General features: G+C 38.8%; 1 protein-coding gene across 5 annotated transcripts in view; it reads right to left on the bottom strand.

Annotated features, from left to right (window-relative positions):
• The window catches only part of garnl3 (GTPase activating Rap/RanGAP domain like 3), an 89,004-nt gene that overhangs the window by 54,583 nt on the left and 16,329 nt on the right, over positions 1 to 18,092 (bottom strand). The window contains exon 1 of one of the 5 annotated variants that reach the window (XM_058383904.1): positions 4,844 to 5,274. The exons of the other annotated variants lie outside the window; for them this stretch is intronic. Coding sequence (XP_058239887.1) covers positions 4,844 to 4,902 — 59 coding nt within the window. The 5' untranslated portion in view covers positions 4,903 to 5,274. Of the gene's footprint in view, positions 1 to 4,843; positions 5,275 to 18,092 lie in introns of those variants that run through there. 5 annotated transcript variants of the gene reach the window in all.

The following is an 18,092-nucleotide window of genomic DNA, read 5'->3' as shown; positions in this document are numbered from 1 at the left end:
TTAATTATATCTGTCATATGAACAGCTGTGAAATGGCAAACTGGATAAGGAGACATGACATGGAGTTAATTGAGAATGCCTAGCAGTTTTAGTACGATTTTTACATTATGAAAGCGACTGTTGTTGCACATGGTTATACACAAAAATCTATCACACTTGCCAAATTCATCATTGGGATACTATGTCCTTAAGGTCTCATGTGTGTGTGAACACCCATAAAAGCTCACAGAAAGCCAGAAAACACATGTGTTGAAAGTTAAAACCTGACCTTGAAATCTGAAAGTGAAAACAAATCACGTATCATCAAGACAATGGCATTGTGCTGAGTCACAGTCATGCTTTTGAAAAGGAATAAGGGACTTTTACTTAATACATGAAGATATACAGGACTGCTGTGGACAGTACCACTTGGAGACCATGGCTTGGCTTTGGACAGCTCGGACCATGGTCAGTTTGCACTGAGGTCTATTTCATTGAACATCTGAAGGCTTCGGCAGGAAGGAATTAATGTTAAAACTATAATGAACTCAGAAATTAGGCTGCTGCTGATACGTATATATGGCTCAGAAGCTCCTGGTTACACAACTCTACTCGACTATAATACGGCTAGAGACAGGACATTATTTATAATCACACTTTTCGGTGTCACCCAGATGAGACAAAGGTCCCCTTTTGTGTCTGGTTCCTCTAAAGGTTTCTTGCTCATATCGCCTCAGGGAGGTTTTCCATGCCACCCTTGCCTCAGGCTTGTTTATTTGGGGTAAATATAAACTAAAAAAATTTTATTCTTATTCTAAATTTTCACATTTCTGGAAAGGTGCTTTGAGACAATGCTTGCTATTAAAAAGCATTATGCAAATAACTTGAATTGCATTGAATAATAATAAAAAGAAGTATCAAGCCTAAACTGGTGATAATGCATTCTTTCTAAACTTTCAATTGAATGCTCTTCACCTGGCCACCCCTATGGACAGATGCTGAGGAAAAGACCAAAATATGTCTGCCACACCCACACAAGCCACAATGCCTTACTTTTGTCCTTGTGTTACAACGAAAATAAGGAGTTGGAGAGTCAGAGAGACTCCTAACAAAAAAGTATAATGGCAAATTTACTCAAAGTGCAGAATGAAATGATGAATATTTCTTCGTATAACTACCATGGTTTGTGGATTGATTTTTTTTTCTGCTACATTTACTAATGTTGGTAATAGTTCAACAGAAAGGTTTTTCTTAATTGCATGCTTGGATACCACTGAATGTGCAATGCAAACCACAGGATATGACTGAGATTGCTAGGATTGCTTTTTTTGACATTACCATTTATATTACTACTACTACATACATACTGCACATAAACGCTAATAGACTGGTCATCTATATAAAAGGCCAAAATGCTGAGCTCAAACAAGGAGGAGACTTGTGAGAGAAGCCACAGAGATGCTACAGTAATAATCATTTCAAAGGTGTTATGTTGCTGGAAATGGAGTAATGGTGCACCAGTCAACCATATCAAGAGCACTGAATGACACAGGCTTGTATTGGAGGATGACAAGAAAGAACAATATCATCAGAAAGCACGTCTGGAGAATGCCAGAAAGTAAGAGAGTGACCCAGCTGCAATGTTGGAAGAAGTTTCATGGTCAGACGAGACCAAGCTTTTACATAGTGAAGTAAGGTGTTAGCAGTGCCATGCTGTGGTGATGCTGCTCATCAGCAGGAACTGGGAATGTTGTTAGACTAGAAGGAGGAATGGATAGAGCAGTACATAGATAAATAACGCTAAAGAACCAGCTTTAGTCTGCTACAAAACCAAAGTTTGCGAGGAAAGTCACCCTTTGATCCTAAGCACAATTAATGTGTTGGGGTCAAATGTTTATTCGAGCCATTTATTTTCCATAAAAAATACTATCAACATACATCCACTGTCACCTTACAATAACTGATGAAGTCTTTCCATAAAATAAAATAAGAAACAGAATGAAATTTCAGTGCTCCCGGTGTAATTCAGTAACAGGAGAGAACTGAACAGGGGTCTGAAAGCAAGGCACTGTATATAATTCTGTGATTTGGTAGCTAGGCTTGGTTCCTTCAGCTGCTGCTGCTCTTTATTCACAGCTGGTACAATTTCAATTTGATGTTGCTGTAAATACGGCCATTACTCGTCAAGACCATCGCAGCTGGTGTTAAGTTAAACCCTTTCCTCAGTCTTCATAACAGCCAGCAAGTACCTAGTGTCTTCTAGTGATTTTGCCATAAACACTAGCTACAAAGGAACCAAAATGATCCTTTCTCTAACACAGATATTGGTGACTAAGAATCCTAATATGTATGTGCAATCAGTATTCAAATTATTGCACTGGAACAACATCACGACTAGAACAGGTTACTGTGGTTGTGGTGGTGGTGGTGGGGGCTACCTGGGGTTCGACCATAACGTTCATTGATTCATTCATCTCCAGTAATCTGGTCAGAGGCAAATTGTTTGGGGGAAAACCCAAACAGACATGAGGAAGACATGTGAAACTCCAGACAGGCTGTAATCTGAGCTCAGGAGCCAACCTAGGAACCTGGCGCCACAGTGCAATCCCATATTATTCAGTGCCAGTGAAATCTAATTCTCATGAGCAATAAAACATGGAAATGCCTGCATAAATGGCAGTTTCGTGCAATACAACTTAAATAGACTAAATTGGAGACACAATGCATTCTGTTGTGCCTTTTTTAAACAAAGCAGGTTAATACAATGACTGCTTTCTGAAAAATCCCAATTGTTTGTTTACAAATACATATGTAACATACGTCTTATAAAATATCTAACTTTATGCCTGAGCGAAACTGAACACTTGATGAATCCCACAATGAAAAACTTTTTTTTAACGTTGACACCATTCATTATTTTTATACATGTAACTTCTTAAGCTTTAGCTTGCTGAATTTAATTCAAATACATACATTACACCAATGTATATGAATTGAGTTCTATTAACACAATTTGTTTTCTTTAAATCCAACACGGTTCGATCATGCTATTTATTTCAGAGCTCTGAACAAAACTACACCCTGTGCCCTCACCCAAGCTCACGATCAAACCTTTTGGAGACAACGACGTTAAAGGGTTGCTATCGAACTGCACGTGAGTTCATTTAACACTATAGTCACTTCTACCTGCTGGCACCAACAGCATCACAACATTTTATCTATTAACTAGAAATTTAGTGTTAGTGAAATCACATTTCACTGAGATGCTAGATATTTTTATGTAAACGATACACCGACCAGGCATAACATTATGACCATCTCCCTAATATCGTGTTGGTCCCCCTTTTGCTGACCCGTCATGCGCTGTATATTCTGGCACCTCTCTCTCAAAACCAGCATTAACTTCTTCACAGTATCTCGTCTGCTGGATCGGATCACACGGGCCAGCCTTCACTCCCCATGTGCATCAATGAGCCGTGGCCGCCCATGACACTGTCATGGGTTCATCACAGTTCCTTCCTTGGACCACTTTTGATAGATACTGACCACTGCAAGAGCTGCAGTTTTGCAGTCCAGTCATCTAGCCATCATAATTTAGCCCTTCATCAAATCCTTACGCTTGTCCATTTTTCCTGCTTCTAACACATTCACTTCGAGGACAAAATGTTCACATGCTGCCTAATATATCCCACCCACTAACAGGTGCCATGATGAGGAGATCATCAGTCTTATTCCTGATCGGTGTATAATCCTGACCACACGTTCCCTTTATTCAGTGCATTGTTGATATTAAATAAGACTGAATTCATAACCCTTCTTACTGTATGATGTAGCCTGGTGGTATGTTAACAGTGACCTTTTTGTTGACCTTTGTGTGGCTTTTACGATCGATGACGATCCTATACAAGCTAGGGACAGGCATATTGTGTCCTTTTTTCTTTTTTTTTTACCTAGATCACCACCCAAAAGGCCGCATCACATCTGGCTACGGCCCCAGCTGTTTTCTTAAATGTTATTATATTTTCCAGCGAGTTTATTATCATTTTAATACATACACGTCTCTTTCGGGATACAAATCAGGCATTCGGCTATGAATGAAAAAATGGCTAAATAAATTATTGTAGGAGTTTCCAGTCACAGGATTGTGACAGAAAGCATCATGATACTGTGAACATAAACAGAGCCTGTATAAGCAACCTGTTGTCTTAGGCAGTAATAGGCACTTTAATCCTCTGCAGGCTCGCGCGCTCTTATTTATGCGTTTTTTCTGTTACCGTAATGACTGGAATACACGGGACTGTAAAAAAGGTCAAAAAATAGCGTTTAATCCTAAATGTGCGTGTGTGTGTGTGTATGTGTGTGAGAGAGAGAGAGAGAGAGAGAGAGAGAGAGAGAGGTTTAAATGTGTATGTGTGTACGTGTGATTATGCGCGCGCGCTCGCGTGCGCTCTTACTGTTGCTTGTATTGTTTTTTGTTTTTTTTTCGAGCATTAACATGAATAATTAACACTTTTTCCATGTTCTGTCGTCTCTTCATTCATCAGACAAGCTACCCGATACACTGCCGGCTATTTACGCACACCAAAAAAAAAAAAAAAACGCCGTATAAGTTATACATTCCTTCAAGAGAGGTGTTAATAAAGCCTATATAAAGGCTCAAGTTCAGTAATTACCGCGTTATAACACGAATCAAACAGTCGAGAAAATAAATAAAAACTATAGCAGTAGAGCAGTTGACGCCAGGCAAACAGAGACAGTCCCACTTGGACACAAATGACACAATTTTGCTGCAGTGATGATATTTAGACGCTGAGAAATGAGACATTGTGTAGAAACACAAAGATACGAGGGTCATTCCTCTCACCGTTGGGTTAAGTTCAACAGTTTGGTGGCCGCCGTGTCCGCGCCGCTCATGGCCCCCATGCGACGGTGAGGATTTCTCCGCCAATCTTTCCACTCGCTCTCCCTTCTCCCTTCTTCCTTCACTGAAGAGGGCAGGTGACCATGTTTTCTCCCCCTTCTCTCTCTCTCTGTCGCGCTCCGCACTCAGTCCCGCATTGTTTTCAGTGCGTGCGGTGCGGCTGTGTGTCTCCTGCGTGCGCAGTCGTGATGGAGAGATTCATACGGAAAGGTGAAAGCGCGGCAAAACAAACGGGGCTCGAGCGCAAACGGAGTCCCGCCGTTCCTCTAGTCGCTGGCACGCGCGCGTTCGGGTTGCATGCAGGTGGTGGGATCGCTAATTGCAGACACTCTCTGTCTTCTGTCCTCTCTCTCTCTCTCTCTCTCTTTCTGCGTCTCTCTCTCTCTCTCTCTCTCTCTCACACACACACACACACACAGAAGGGGCGTTGGTGTCGCACTGCACTCTGACACAATCTACCAAAGTGACTCTGTTAAACCCAAACAGAAACATAATGTCCCCTGCATAAAGTCTCTGCAAGTACAAAGCGATTTCTGATCAATCTATGGAATTTTGGTGTGATACATACACATGGATTTTTTTTTCTCACACACACTCAAAGTACACACACACACACACACACACACACACTAAAAGAGAGATGGGTGCTGGTGTCGCATTGCCACTATTTACTGAAGTAACAGTGAGAAGAGTGACATTAAACCCAAAATGATGGTAATGACCATTTGATTAATTGACTGATTTATGTTCAGTAATCACCCCGTGAAGCCAGAGTTTACCTAGGATATGAGGTAAGAATACTCAAGCAGGATGGCATTCCAGTCCATTACAGGATCCTGTGACATGTCAGTGTAGTCAAGGCACCTACCAGTACTACCAGTGGCAGTTAGGGAGAAAACCAGAGGACCCAGATGAACCCAACTCTGTGTCGAACCTGGAACTGTGAACTGTTTCCTGCTGCGCCTTTGTGCAACCGGTATTCAGATTCGGAAATCGCTCTCAGATGAAGACGGGTTCCTTTTGAGCTTTTGTTCCTCTCAAGGTTTCTTCCTCATATCATCTCAGAGAGTTTGCCTTGTTCATTAGGGATAAATTATTCCGATTTTGTTTTACATTTCTGTAAAGCAGCTTTGAGACAATGTCCTTTGTTAAAAGTGCTATAAAACTGAACTGATTTGAATATCTGGGTTTACTTTATGTCAGACATGAGGTCAGTGAGGAAGTATGAATGATAAAAGCTCTATCTGAGAGAGCAGCGCTATTGCGGAGACCAGACGTGCATACAGACATTTCGGGGAAGGCGAGTTTTCACTTGACCATGGGTGGAAGTTGAAGGAAAGATAGGAAGCTCACACCATTTATAGTTGTATATGTATATATACACCAATCAGGCATAACATTATGAACACTGACAGGTATAGTGAATAGCACTGATGATCTCCTCATCATGGCACCTGTTAGTGGGTGGGATATATTAGGCAGCAAGTGAACATTTTGTCCTCAAAGTTGATGTGTTAGAAGCAGGAAAAATGGGTGAGTGTAAGGATTTGAGTGAGTTTGATGAAGGGCCATATTGTGACGGCTAGACCACTGGATCAGAGCATCTCCAAAACTGCAGCTCTTGTGGGGTATTCCCGGTCTGCAGTGGTCAGTATCTATCAAAAGTGGTCCAAGGAAGGAACAGTGGTGAACCGGCGACAGGGTCATGGGCGGCCATTGATGCACATTGGGAGCGAAGGCTGGCCCGTGTGATCCAATCCAACAGACGAGCAACTGTTGCTCAAATTGCTGAAGAAGTTAATGCTGGCTCTGATAGAAAGGATACTTACAGGACTTAGGATCTGCTGCTAACATCTTGGTGCCAGATACCACAGCACACCTTTAGGGATCTAGTGGAGTCCATGCCTCGATGGATCAGGGCTGTTTTGGCAGCAAAAGGCTGACCAACACAATATTAGGCAGGTGTTCATAATGTTATGCCTGATTGGTGTATGTATTGTGTTTATACTTTGCTAAAAAAAAAAAACACTGCTCAAACATTTTTTTTTAGATAAATTTATTAGACACACTTAGACTAATTTATTATGTAGGCTCTAGGTTATAAAACAGTGCAAGACTCCCTATGACAATGTGCTAGCTGTGATAAGTGTTGCTGTTGCTATGGTTACCATTAGGGCTTGTTTGTTTTTCAACTACCTTATCAAAATCTGTGACTTCTGATTTTTTCATATGTGTACTGGAGAGGTAACAAATGGACCAGAGACCGATTTGACACCTCGCTGGAACACGTTGTCTAGCATTTAAATTGTCCAATTCAACAGATATCAAATCTAATCAGTGCAACATCATATATTTTCCACTTCTATTATAGGGAGAGTGGTCCAGCTAAAGTAATATCTGGTCAGTGGTGGGTTTATGATGGACACTTTCCATTACGAAGCGGGGCTAACATGCTGGGTCATGTGACACTCAGCGGTACAACCTTGGTCATTTGTTTCCAAGAGCAAATAGAGTTACTGCATCTGCTAATTCTCTTTGAGTCCACACTTATGGCCAGTCAATTTAAAGATGTTTCAGGAAATGACTTTAAATGATTTGAACTCTGTACTGAAATTCAAAATAAATATGTCTTTCTACTTGCGATTTGTGTTGTTCTATATATGTTGTGCATCACATCAGATGCAAATGATTAGAACATTGTTCCAGAGCATTTTGAAGGAGGCTTGTCTTATTTATACCTCAGACATTAGGTATCACCATGGTGAGATCCAAAGAGCTCTCTGAGGCCTTCAGAAAGAAGGCTGTTGATGCTTATGAGTCCCTTATGGTAAGGGATATAAAAAGATCTCAAAAGAATTTGTAGAAATTTGTAGAAAATCATTTACAAGTGGAGAACATTTAAAACAACTGCCAACATGTCCAGGTCAGGCTGTCCAAGCAAATTCACCCCAAGAGCAGACCACAGTTTAAAATGTGATCAGTTAAAGATCACATGTTTAAAGACGTCTCCAAAAACCCTAAAAAATATCACCATGGGACCTACAGCAAGCTTTTGCTACAGTTTATGCCAAAGTGCATGAATCTACAATCGGACAGAGACTACACAACTTTAATTATTATGGGAGGTGTTGCTGTCTTTAAGATTCCCAAAGAACACAGAGACAAAGGCCAGGAATAATGTGTTTTGGACAGATGAGTCTAAAATTAGAATTATTTGGACACCATAACAGGGCATGTTTGGCGTAAACCAAATACAGCATTTCAGCAAATGAACCTCATACTAACTGTGAAACATGGAGGTGGAAGTGTTATGGTTTGGGGATGCTTTGCTGCAGCAGGACCTGGCCAGCTCACCATCATAGGATCCATTATGAATTCTACATTGTATCAGAAGGTGCTTGAGGAATAACTTTCAATGCTCATAATGTTATGGCTGATCAATGTACGAGACTTTGAGATGAAAAAATACATAGCTGCACATTCACATACAGAGCCTACAGCACAAACCTCACCACTTAAAACATGCTGACTCTAATGTAAGACATGGTACAACATATTTATACTCTATAAACTGAGTAGAAGAAAAAAAACAGACAAACCACTTAAATTTGCATAGATTATAATTCCCATTCCTGCAAACAATGATACAACAGAAGTCATATGATATCACTGACGTAAGTGTGTTTGTGTGAAAGTGTGTTACTATTTAAATGTTCCTACAATGAGAGAAAAACAAAATGCCCGAGGTTAGGATGTAAAGCATAGAACCTTTCCTCAATAGGAAACAAATCAACTATTACAATAGTTTTACATGTGTGTGTGTGTGTGTCTGTTTTACACTATGAATGGAAATTTGTCTCATTTAGGTTTCAGAATGTACCGCAAACCCTGACCACTAATAACCATCATGTGTGTGTGTGTGTGTGTGTGTGTTTTCATACACACCAGTATTCATACACAAGCTCATGATGATCACACATGACCATCCATAATCCTCCTGTCTAGTCTTGAGAGTGAGCGACATTGTGAAGTCACAGTCAGATGATACATTTACATCTATAAAGTATGTACTACTGCTAGGGGTCAAAGTTCCTGCGCTTTATTACTGTCTTTATTGGGCTGCACTGTGGTATTGAATGCCACTTAATATTACTCATCTCAACATACACACACAAACTCATCACTGAGTAACATGAACTCATATGTGATATTCAACTCCTTATCTGTTGACGTTACACAGACTGCTGAAATGATGAAGATCATCAATATTTCACAACACACAGCATCACGGGTAATTGCACCAGTGAAACACAAAGCCATAATGGAACACACTGAAAACATGGTCTAATTAGTAAGAATGTGTGTTACCAGCACACAGAGTAACAGCTATACAGAGAGGGTGTGTATGCGTGTATATATGTGTGTGTGCATGTGTGTTGAGGCTTTCGAGCATTAGAGCTTGTGGGCAAGACAGCGTCTAATGAAACGTAAGACTGAACAGCTCAGTGACAACATGGGTTTTCAGGTTACAGGCAAAACAATGACACACACTCACCCCCACATACTACAGTACTGTGGAAGCTCTGTGATGGAAAAACCTACCTGCATACACATACACACACACACACACAAACATGCATACGCAGCACAGTGTTGTACAATCCTCCAGCTCTGTGACAGGCAAACCTTCCTGCAAGCGAAGAGAAACTGTAAACACACGCAACATGCAATCATTTTCCAAATGCCAACTCCTAAATCAGAGACAGTACCATAAATCAAACCCGAGACCAAGATAGAATACAGTCTGTCCTTATGGCTCATATTGAGATTAATCAGCTAAAACCAATTAAAACTTGGTACTTTGTTCATTTATCACATACTTTGGTTGCTATAGTGCACGACTTGTAGAATGATACGTTGAGTACGCACAATGTAAGCTAGATTTCAATAATCTGGATTGACTGAATATGTGATTCGGGTAAGATACCAGGTCAGAAAGAGCAATAGCAAACCAGTAGAGCAGCGTTCCATTCTACTGGTAAAATGGAAATTGACTTATGAGATATTTTCTATCTGTACAAACAAATGAAATCTTTCATCGCCACGAGTCGGATAGAAAAGTCAGAACACTGTTGCCTTTCAGTGTGAGACCTTTTCACCTCTGTTCGGACAACACAAGCACTTGTACAAGCTCTTGGGGCATCTCAGAGAGCAGAAACGAGAGCAGAAATGATCACCATTTACTTTAAAGATATAAACATTTTTGTGGGGGAAAAAATAACCTTTTTTTTTTTCCGAACGTATTGTAGGCTAGGCAAAATGACTTATGAACTCTAGAAACCTTGAGTGTCTTGCATTAAGCACTACTGTGGAGTGTGTTTTATTGTGGACACAACAAAACAGGTGGAAATTCCATTTTCTTTTTTGGGTTCTGGTAAAAAAGTGTTTTAAAAAAGCTATGAAGCGCTTAGCAAGGACAATGAATAAATGTATAACAGGCAAGATAATGGGTAAATTAATGAAGTAGTGTGGTTTCTTGGCGAAATTTTGAACCTTCAGAGCACAGACGTCAACCATACATATGTATGATCCATGAGCAAAATTAACACAAGCGTAAGAATAATAAAAAAAAATGCTGTCAAGAGCATGCATTACCAACAGGTGGCGATATAATCTCAACCGTAAAGCCATGTTGGCCAATCAGAAGCCTGAGACACTGACTTCACAAGCAGTGTTTCCAGATTGGGCGGGTTTCCGCCCAATTGGGCTTCTTTTGGTCACGTCTCACCGGGAAAAAGTGCATTGGGCGGGCTGATAAAATCTGGGCTGGTTTTTGATGCAACTGGCGGGTTTTTATTTTTGACTATAAACATGATACTTTATTAATTTTCTATTCAAACGAACTTTACAATACAGTGTAATATGTAATGTTGACGTTTTAATTATATGGTTCAGTTTAGCCAATAAGGTTCAGGAGAGTCCTGTCCAGTCAGACTTCAGTCTTGATTAGCGGGTTTTATAATCGTTCTACTCATTAAGCCGTTTAAGTTATTAACTGTTATAACTGTTTGTTATTGTATTAGTTATAACAGTATGCATTTTGGGATGGTAATATTTTGAAATGGGGGGGTTTTAAGATGTAGTTGTGCTGGAAATCTTCAGTCAAATCTGGCAACCCTGGTCACAAACCAAAAATCTCCGGTTTCGCTGTCTACATGATCCGGAGTTTTTGAAAAACTTCACCCTGGCAGGAGTTTTCAAAAATGTTCGGTTTCAGTGACCGGATGCTGCATTTGCGTGTGGACAAATGGCCAAACCGCATAAAAAAAAGCTGTGGTTTTGAAAATACCCGCGTTCGTGTGGACAGGGCCTCAGAAATAGCAGAGTATACAAAGACAAAGGATAAACACCATACAGGTGAACACAACAGATAACAAACCAATGACAGGATAAGAGCTAAAACCAAAACAAATGCACAAGGTTTCCAGCATGGCACTGAGAAAGGGAATTTCTAATTCTAATTCTAATTCCTCTCAGAAATTGTGTCTAGGTAATGTGGACTAGGTAGTTATTGTTAGCAGAACTAACACCTTAGCTTGATAGTCTGGCCTGTTAGCAAAACACTGGACAAGCTGGTCAAACTGTGTACAACATAACAACAGGAAATTCTTACACTTAGCAATATTAAGGAAGCTTATTAATAAGAAAATAATTTCCCAGCAAGCTTGACCAGCTCGGCGCGTGTTTTTGCCACCTGGTTACCTAGTAGCAGTAGCTAACCTTAGCAGCTAACATGAGATTGTTCCCTGGTTACATCTTTTTTTTTTTAGTAACAATATAACTTCTACTTCTACTACATGACTAATACCACTCATGCTAGATCCAGATGCCCAGCAGTTTCCTCAACATCCCCAGGAAATACATAATCCAGTCTCTTAAAGGTTGTGCTAATGATATTAACAGCAGCAAATGCAAACAGGAAAGAGGAAATTCAGGTTAAAATGGAAGATGTGTACTTTATTTTTATAAGAGACATTGCTTCACTTGTGTGTGAAGCCTATAATTCCACCAGTTATCCTTCTCTCTCTCTCTCTCTCTCTCTCTCTCTCTCTCTCTCTCTCTCTCTCTGTCTCTCTCTCTCACACACACACACACACACACACACAAACACACACACTGGGGAGTACAGTTTTGAACGAACCTGAAATCCCATGAACATATTGTGTGTTTGCCTGCCAAGATGAGTCTCAGCAAGATATTTTCCCACACGGATCAGTCTAGTTCCTAAAAGCCCTTCCTGACCTCAGCTCTAACACCACTACTACCTAACGAGAACGATTTATCTGCAGTGCTGCAACCAGAAATTTATGTCAAATCTCTCAATGCATGTCCACAGGGGACATATTGTGTAAACCTACTAAAGATATTATATCACATTATAAAGCGTGTAGAATGAGCCAGAAGCCTTTAATGAAATATTTAAATAATAAATAAATGAATCACTTTAAAATTAATTAATTTAAATTTTAATTTTTATTTATTTATAAAAATGTATTTATTAAAAATAAATAAATAAAATTCATTTAGCGCAATATCTGCCCTCATCAATCCTGTGACTTTAATTCACTGCCATCTGGTCAGTATTTACAATTATATTTACTATACTTTTTGATTCCTAAAAAAATCAGTGTACATATACAGAGTACTTTTACCAGATGGATTTTGCGTCTGTTTTGTTGTGTAAGTGTTCAGCATTGCATTTCTTTGTCATGTCAGACTCCACAGTGGTGGTTAATATGAAGCTCCTATGGAATCAGACACTCATTTGGAGTGTTTCATAAGTATTTCTGCTTTACCTAGCCGTAGCTTTACCTAGCTGTAACGGCTACATTTTCACAGAAGTTTTCCAAAAAAAAGCCCAAAATGGCTGTTTTTTTCCACACAAAGGATTCCGTCTTTAAAGTACATGATGATATCAAACTGATTTCTGCTCTCTGAGATGCCACAAGTGATTGTTCATAAGCTTCTAAAATTGAAAACCTTTATCTTCCGTGTACGGTTATCCAACAGAGAAAAAACACACTCCTGATTCATTTTATATCAGACTTACGGCAATAAAATAAATCATTTGTTTATAGTGATTGAAAATGGACGCCTAGTGTACTGGTAAAAATGGTTAAAACCTACAATTAATTAGCAAAACCATTCATTTCATAAGGTTTTGTACAGTTTCCGATTGGTTCTTATATAAAGTGCTGCTTGAATGCTGCTAAGGAGTCTCCAGTGTCAGCTTTGTAAAAGCCAGAGGTAGGTAGTTCAGAAACGAGGGCTTTGTATTAATATGACAATGTTTCTGTTGTATTGGGGTTTTTTCTTTTGTCATAAATATTATGTTTAGTCTAGTTACTAGTTAAATCCATACATATTCTAATCTACACAAGTCTAATAATAATCTTGAACTTTTTGTTAAATGTTTTGTAAAGCTGCTTTGAGTCAATGTCCACTGCTATACAAATAAAAATTAAATTATATTGAATTGAATTACAATGTCTATTTCCCTTAAACTCAGAATCAGCTTTGTTGCCAAGTACTGTGGGTTTTACACACACAACGAATCTCCCTTGGTGTACTGGTGCACAACAATAAAAATATTATAAAATAAAGAATTGTAAGTAAGATTAACTGTGTAGAAAATATAGATAAATATATACACGGTGTAATAGTGCAGTATTACAATGTATAAAAAGTGACAATTAAATTGCCAATACTACAGTTAGTGCAGATTAACTGTACATTAATTGTACATTAGCGACCAGTGCAAAACATGTAGTTTGAGGTAGGAAGGTAAGATAGAGGTGCAGGTACAGTGCGGCTGTCTGAGTTGTGTGCGTTAATGTGACACGTATGAACTCTTATTATTTACTATATAGCTCTACTGACCTTAGTTTGAAACTTTTTTTATAGAGAGAAATGACATTCAGTATGCGTGTGGGTGTGTGCACACATGTTCTCCGATAGCGAAAAGGTAAATTCGCGGTATAAGGCTGACTGATTTCTACACCTTGACACATGTACGCAGGCTGCTTCAGTTAAAAGGTTAAGTCCTTTAATTATGTCAGCGAAGGGGCCATCCTTCATTGCTCTGTTGAACACAGTGACATTTCCTCAGGCGACTATGTGGCTCGCTGGCATTTTAGACGTTTTAGCTTTTACTCAAACTTGGCCCACACAGAATCTCACCCCTGAGGAAGGGCAGCTTCCCAGGAGGCATGTTTATAATAAAACCAATCAGACCATCACGTGACAGCAGCACAATGAATAAAATCAGGCGAAGAATGTCAGTAAAATTTTTAAAGTAGCCTTTATTTGTCACGTATACATTAGTGCATAGTGAAATTCTTCTTGGCATATCCCATCTTTGGAGGGTTGGGGTCAGAGCACAGGGTCAGCCATAATACAGCACCCCTGGAGCATCAGGGGGGATTGAAGGCCTTGAAGGTAGTAGTAGCTTGGCAGTGCTGGGGCTTGAAGCCTGATCTTCCTATCCACAAGTCTTGACGACTCGAGCTACCACCAAATAATATTCACATTATATATCAGAATGGAGAGAACATGTGATTTCAGTGACTGTGGCATGAATATTAATGCCAGACAGGCTGGTCTGAGTATTTAAGAAACAGCTTGTCTCTTGAGATTGACATGAACATCAGTCTCGAGTCTCAAGCTCAGAAAAGAATGGCTGGACTTCAAGCTGACAGGAAGGATATGGTTACTCATATAACCACACGTTATAATCGTGGTGAGCAGAAAAGCATGCACATGTAGAAGAACTCTCACGGGAAGAGGAATCTGTGGCTACTGAGGCTGTGGCTTACTTCAAACATCAACCAGTAACATAATTTACTTCAAAATTAAATTAGTAATATGAATTAATACTTTTTCAGTCTGTAATTTGGGAGACTTAATTTAAACACAGCCTCATCGGTCAAAAAAACAATAGAAAGCAAAGTAATATTGAACATTAAAACCCCTGACTTTGTGGAATGTACCAAATATATGATTGCGGGTGAATGAGATGAGTGAATTACAATGTACATTGCTCATATCTTATAACAGATGACTCGTGGAAGAAGGTAAATCAAGTTTGAGATGATAAACTGATTGCAAATAAGTGCTGTAGATTAGTTATTTACCCTGAAAAATGCACACAGGTTGTTACCTGTACTTTCATCTATGTTTAAAATGTCTTTTACCCACGTGTTAATTGTAGTACAGTAAAAAGAAAATTGTTTCCAGTAGACACAATGCTCATAAATTGTCTGTATCTTCTATGGGATTAAGAAATTATAAATAATGTGGAAGAAAGAAAATATATTCCATCTTTCTGCAAATGAGCTATCCATTTGACTAATATATTTAATATCTTATTTATATACCGACAATTATTTTGTTGCTGTTGACAGCTTTGTAATTTTCAAAGGTAACTCTATACCTAAAGTTCAGAAACTGACTTTGTGGGATTTTATATGAAAATGTTTTCAATAATGTCATCAGTTTTTTGCAATTAAATTATTATTATTTATTATATAGCTCTACTGACATTATACTTATTTATGTACATAGTTATTTTTTTTTATTTTACAGAAAAAAAGACTTTAGTATAGCAGCATTTTATTGATTTGATGCCTCCCCTTGGACAAAGTGCCTTGCAAAAGTATTCACCCCCCTTGGTGTTTTGCCTCTTTTGTTACATTGTTTTTATTTCGATTTTATTTAACGGACCTAGAAAACTAGCAAAAAGTGGGGAAAAACACTTTGTTAGTGCATATGTATTCACCCCCTTTGCTAAGAAATCCCTCGATAAGATCAGGACCAAACAATTAACTCCAAAAGTAAATAATCAATATTATTTGCTAGAGAGCGAAACTTTCGTTTTCTGTCCCGCGCTGCCCTCTAGTGGTCACTTCCGCTTACTGCATAATAACATTTTAGGCTTTTGTCTTTGTTTTGTTTGTTTTTTTGAACGTTTCACTCTAAAAATCAGTTTCAGTCTCTTCCATGGTGCTGAACATGAATAGTTTAGTTCCTCAATCCGTGTCCCTCAATGAATATTAGAAAATAAACCTAGAGTTAATAAAAACCCTGTAAGAATTAGAAGTAATACATGCTTTTACTTCTTACGTTATATAAGGAGACAATGTTTCAGTTATATGTATTATATAATATGATAATTATGCACTTCTAATAATGGACCATTATTCGGTTGCCTGGCTCCTTTTCTATGAGATTTTGTTTAAAGCATGTGGTAATTGAATATATGCAAATGTTACACATTCAACCTTATAAAACACACACACCAAAAAAACCCCACAAAAATATACATGGTTGTTTATGCTACTTTGTATTTTGCAGCCTAGGTGCTTTAACATGTATTAGGAAGGCAGGGTTGCCAGATCAGTAGTTTTCTAATGAAATCCACAATGACCCTGAAAGGGATACTGTGATTGCTGTAGAGGAATGAATGAATGAATGAATGAATGAATGAATGAATGAATGAATTCATCCACTAAATGGTGGAGAACACAGTGTATAGTGTGCATAACGTTGCTGCACGAATGCTGACATTAGCCAATTATGCCTAAATGTCCTGAGAAGTGAGTCACGGCTGATTTGCAATTAGTGACGCCCACAAAACTCCATAAAAGGCAAAGCTCACAGAACTAAAATGACAAGTAAATGGCTACAAAATAATAATAATAATAATAATAATAATAATAATAATAATAATAATAATAATAATAATAATAATAATAATAATAATAATAATAAGTGGTGGCACAGTGGCTTAGTAGTTAGCATGTTCACCTCACACCTCCAGCATCCTGGGTTCGAGTCTTGCTCCTGCTCACTGTGTGTGTGGAGTTTGCATGTTCTCCCTGTGCTTGGTGGGTTTCCTCTTACAGTCCAAAGACATGCTTCTAGGCTGACTGGAGTCTCGTGATTGTGTGTGTGTGTGTGTGCCCTGCGATGGGTTGGCACTCCGTAGGGTGTATCCTGCCTTGATGCCTGATGACTCCTGACTCCTGATGGCTCCCCGTGACCCGAGTATAGATTGGATAAGCAGTACAGACAATGAAATGGAAAAATTAAATAAATAACAAACAATTCAGAAGTAAAATTCTTTTGAATGAGTGAAAATATCTATTATATAACAGCATTAAAAAATCCTTTAAAAAAAAAAAATCTGGAGCAGAAATATATAAAAGGTGAGTTAGACATGAATAATAGGAGGTGAAAAGGAAATGTTTCGGCATGTATATATTGTATAATTACTGTAGCCAGTTGATCATGGACAACAAGAACATCCTAGTGAAACATTTTTATTTTTATATATTCTTATTCGAGGCAAAATAACAGAAACTTCACACACACACACAAATAGCAGACTGTCACTGATAGGCTTCATGACTCTACAGTCTGAGCTAGAAAGAAATCAGGCCCAAGCCTCAATATTTCCTACCATTCTGTGTCTTTTCCTTATGAAGCACAATCCACCTTAAGACAGGTCTTACATGCAAATAATCTGAAGACAAAAATTCAACTTTCTCTTGATGTGTTTTTAGTTCTGAGAGGCAGGGGGCTCTGCTAGCACATTTATACCTGCTGCTCCTGTTGCCCAATAGAAGTTCATGATATCATTTAAATATTATAAATTGTGAAAGAAAGTTAGGCAGCGGCCAGAAAATAATATCGACTCATACCTTAGCATACACACACACACACACACACACCCATATATGGACTCTCTCTCTGTCCATACTCCCATGTTTACACTGCACCCTCCTCCTGAGAATGTCCAAAAAATCCCTCCAATACTAGCGTTTCTGAACAACAAAAAAACACCTTCTCAGCGTCCGGCTTGGTAATAACGGGTAACGTTATTTTCTTTTCCCCTTCCTGGAGAGAAAAAAAAAGAAAGAAAGGCTAATATGTAGGTATGCGTCTTTAAGCCTTAAATGGAAGCAGATGTGGCAAGTGGAGTGCTGAGTTTACACAGAGCTGTAATCAGAGCAAGCCTCATTCTTTTATTCCTCTGCCTGATTTCTTCTATTTTTTCCCCCCTGCCACAAATGAGCAGAAGAACGCAGGCCGCACAGCTGAGAGTGATCAGCGTTAACCGGAGTGTTTGGTT

The sequence above is a fragment of the Hemibagrus wyckioides genome, linkage group LG28 (genome assembly GCF_019097595.1).
Source record: "Hemibagrus wyckioides isolate EC202008001 linkage group LG28, SWU_Hwy_1.0, whole genome shotgun sequence".
Classification (NCBI taxonomy): domain Eukaryota; kingdom Metazoa; phylum Chordata; class Actinopteri; order Siluriformes; family Bagridae; genus Hemibagrus; species Hemibagrus wyckioides.
This window is presented reverse-complemented; position numbering and strand designations above follow the sequence as displayed.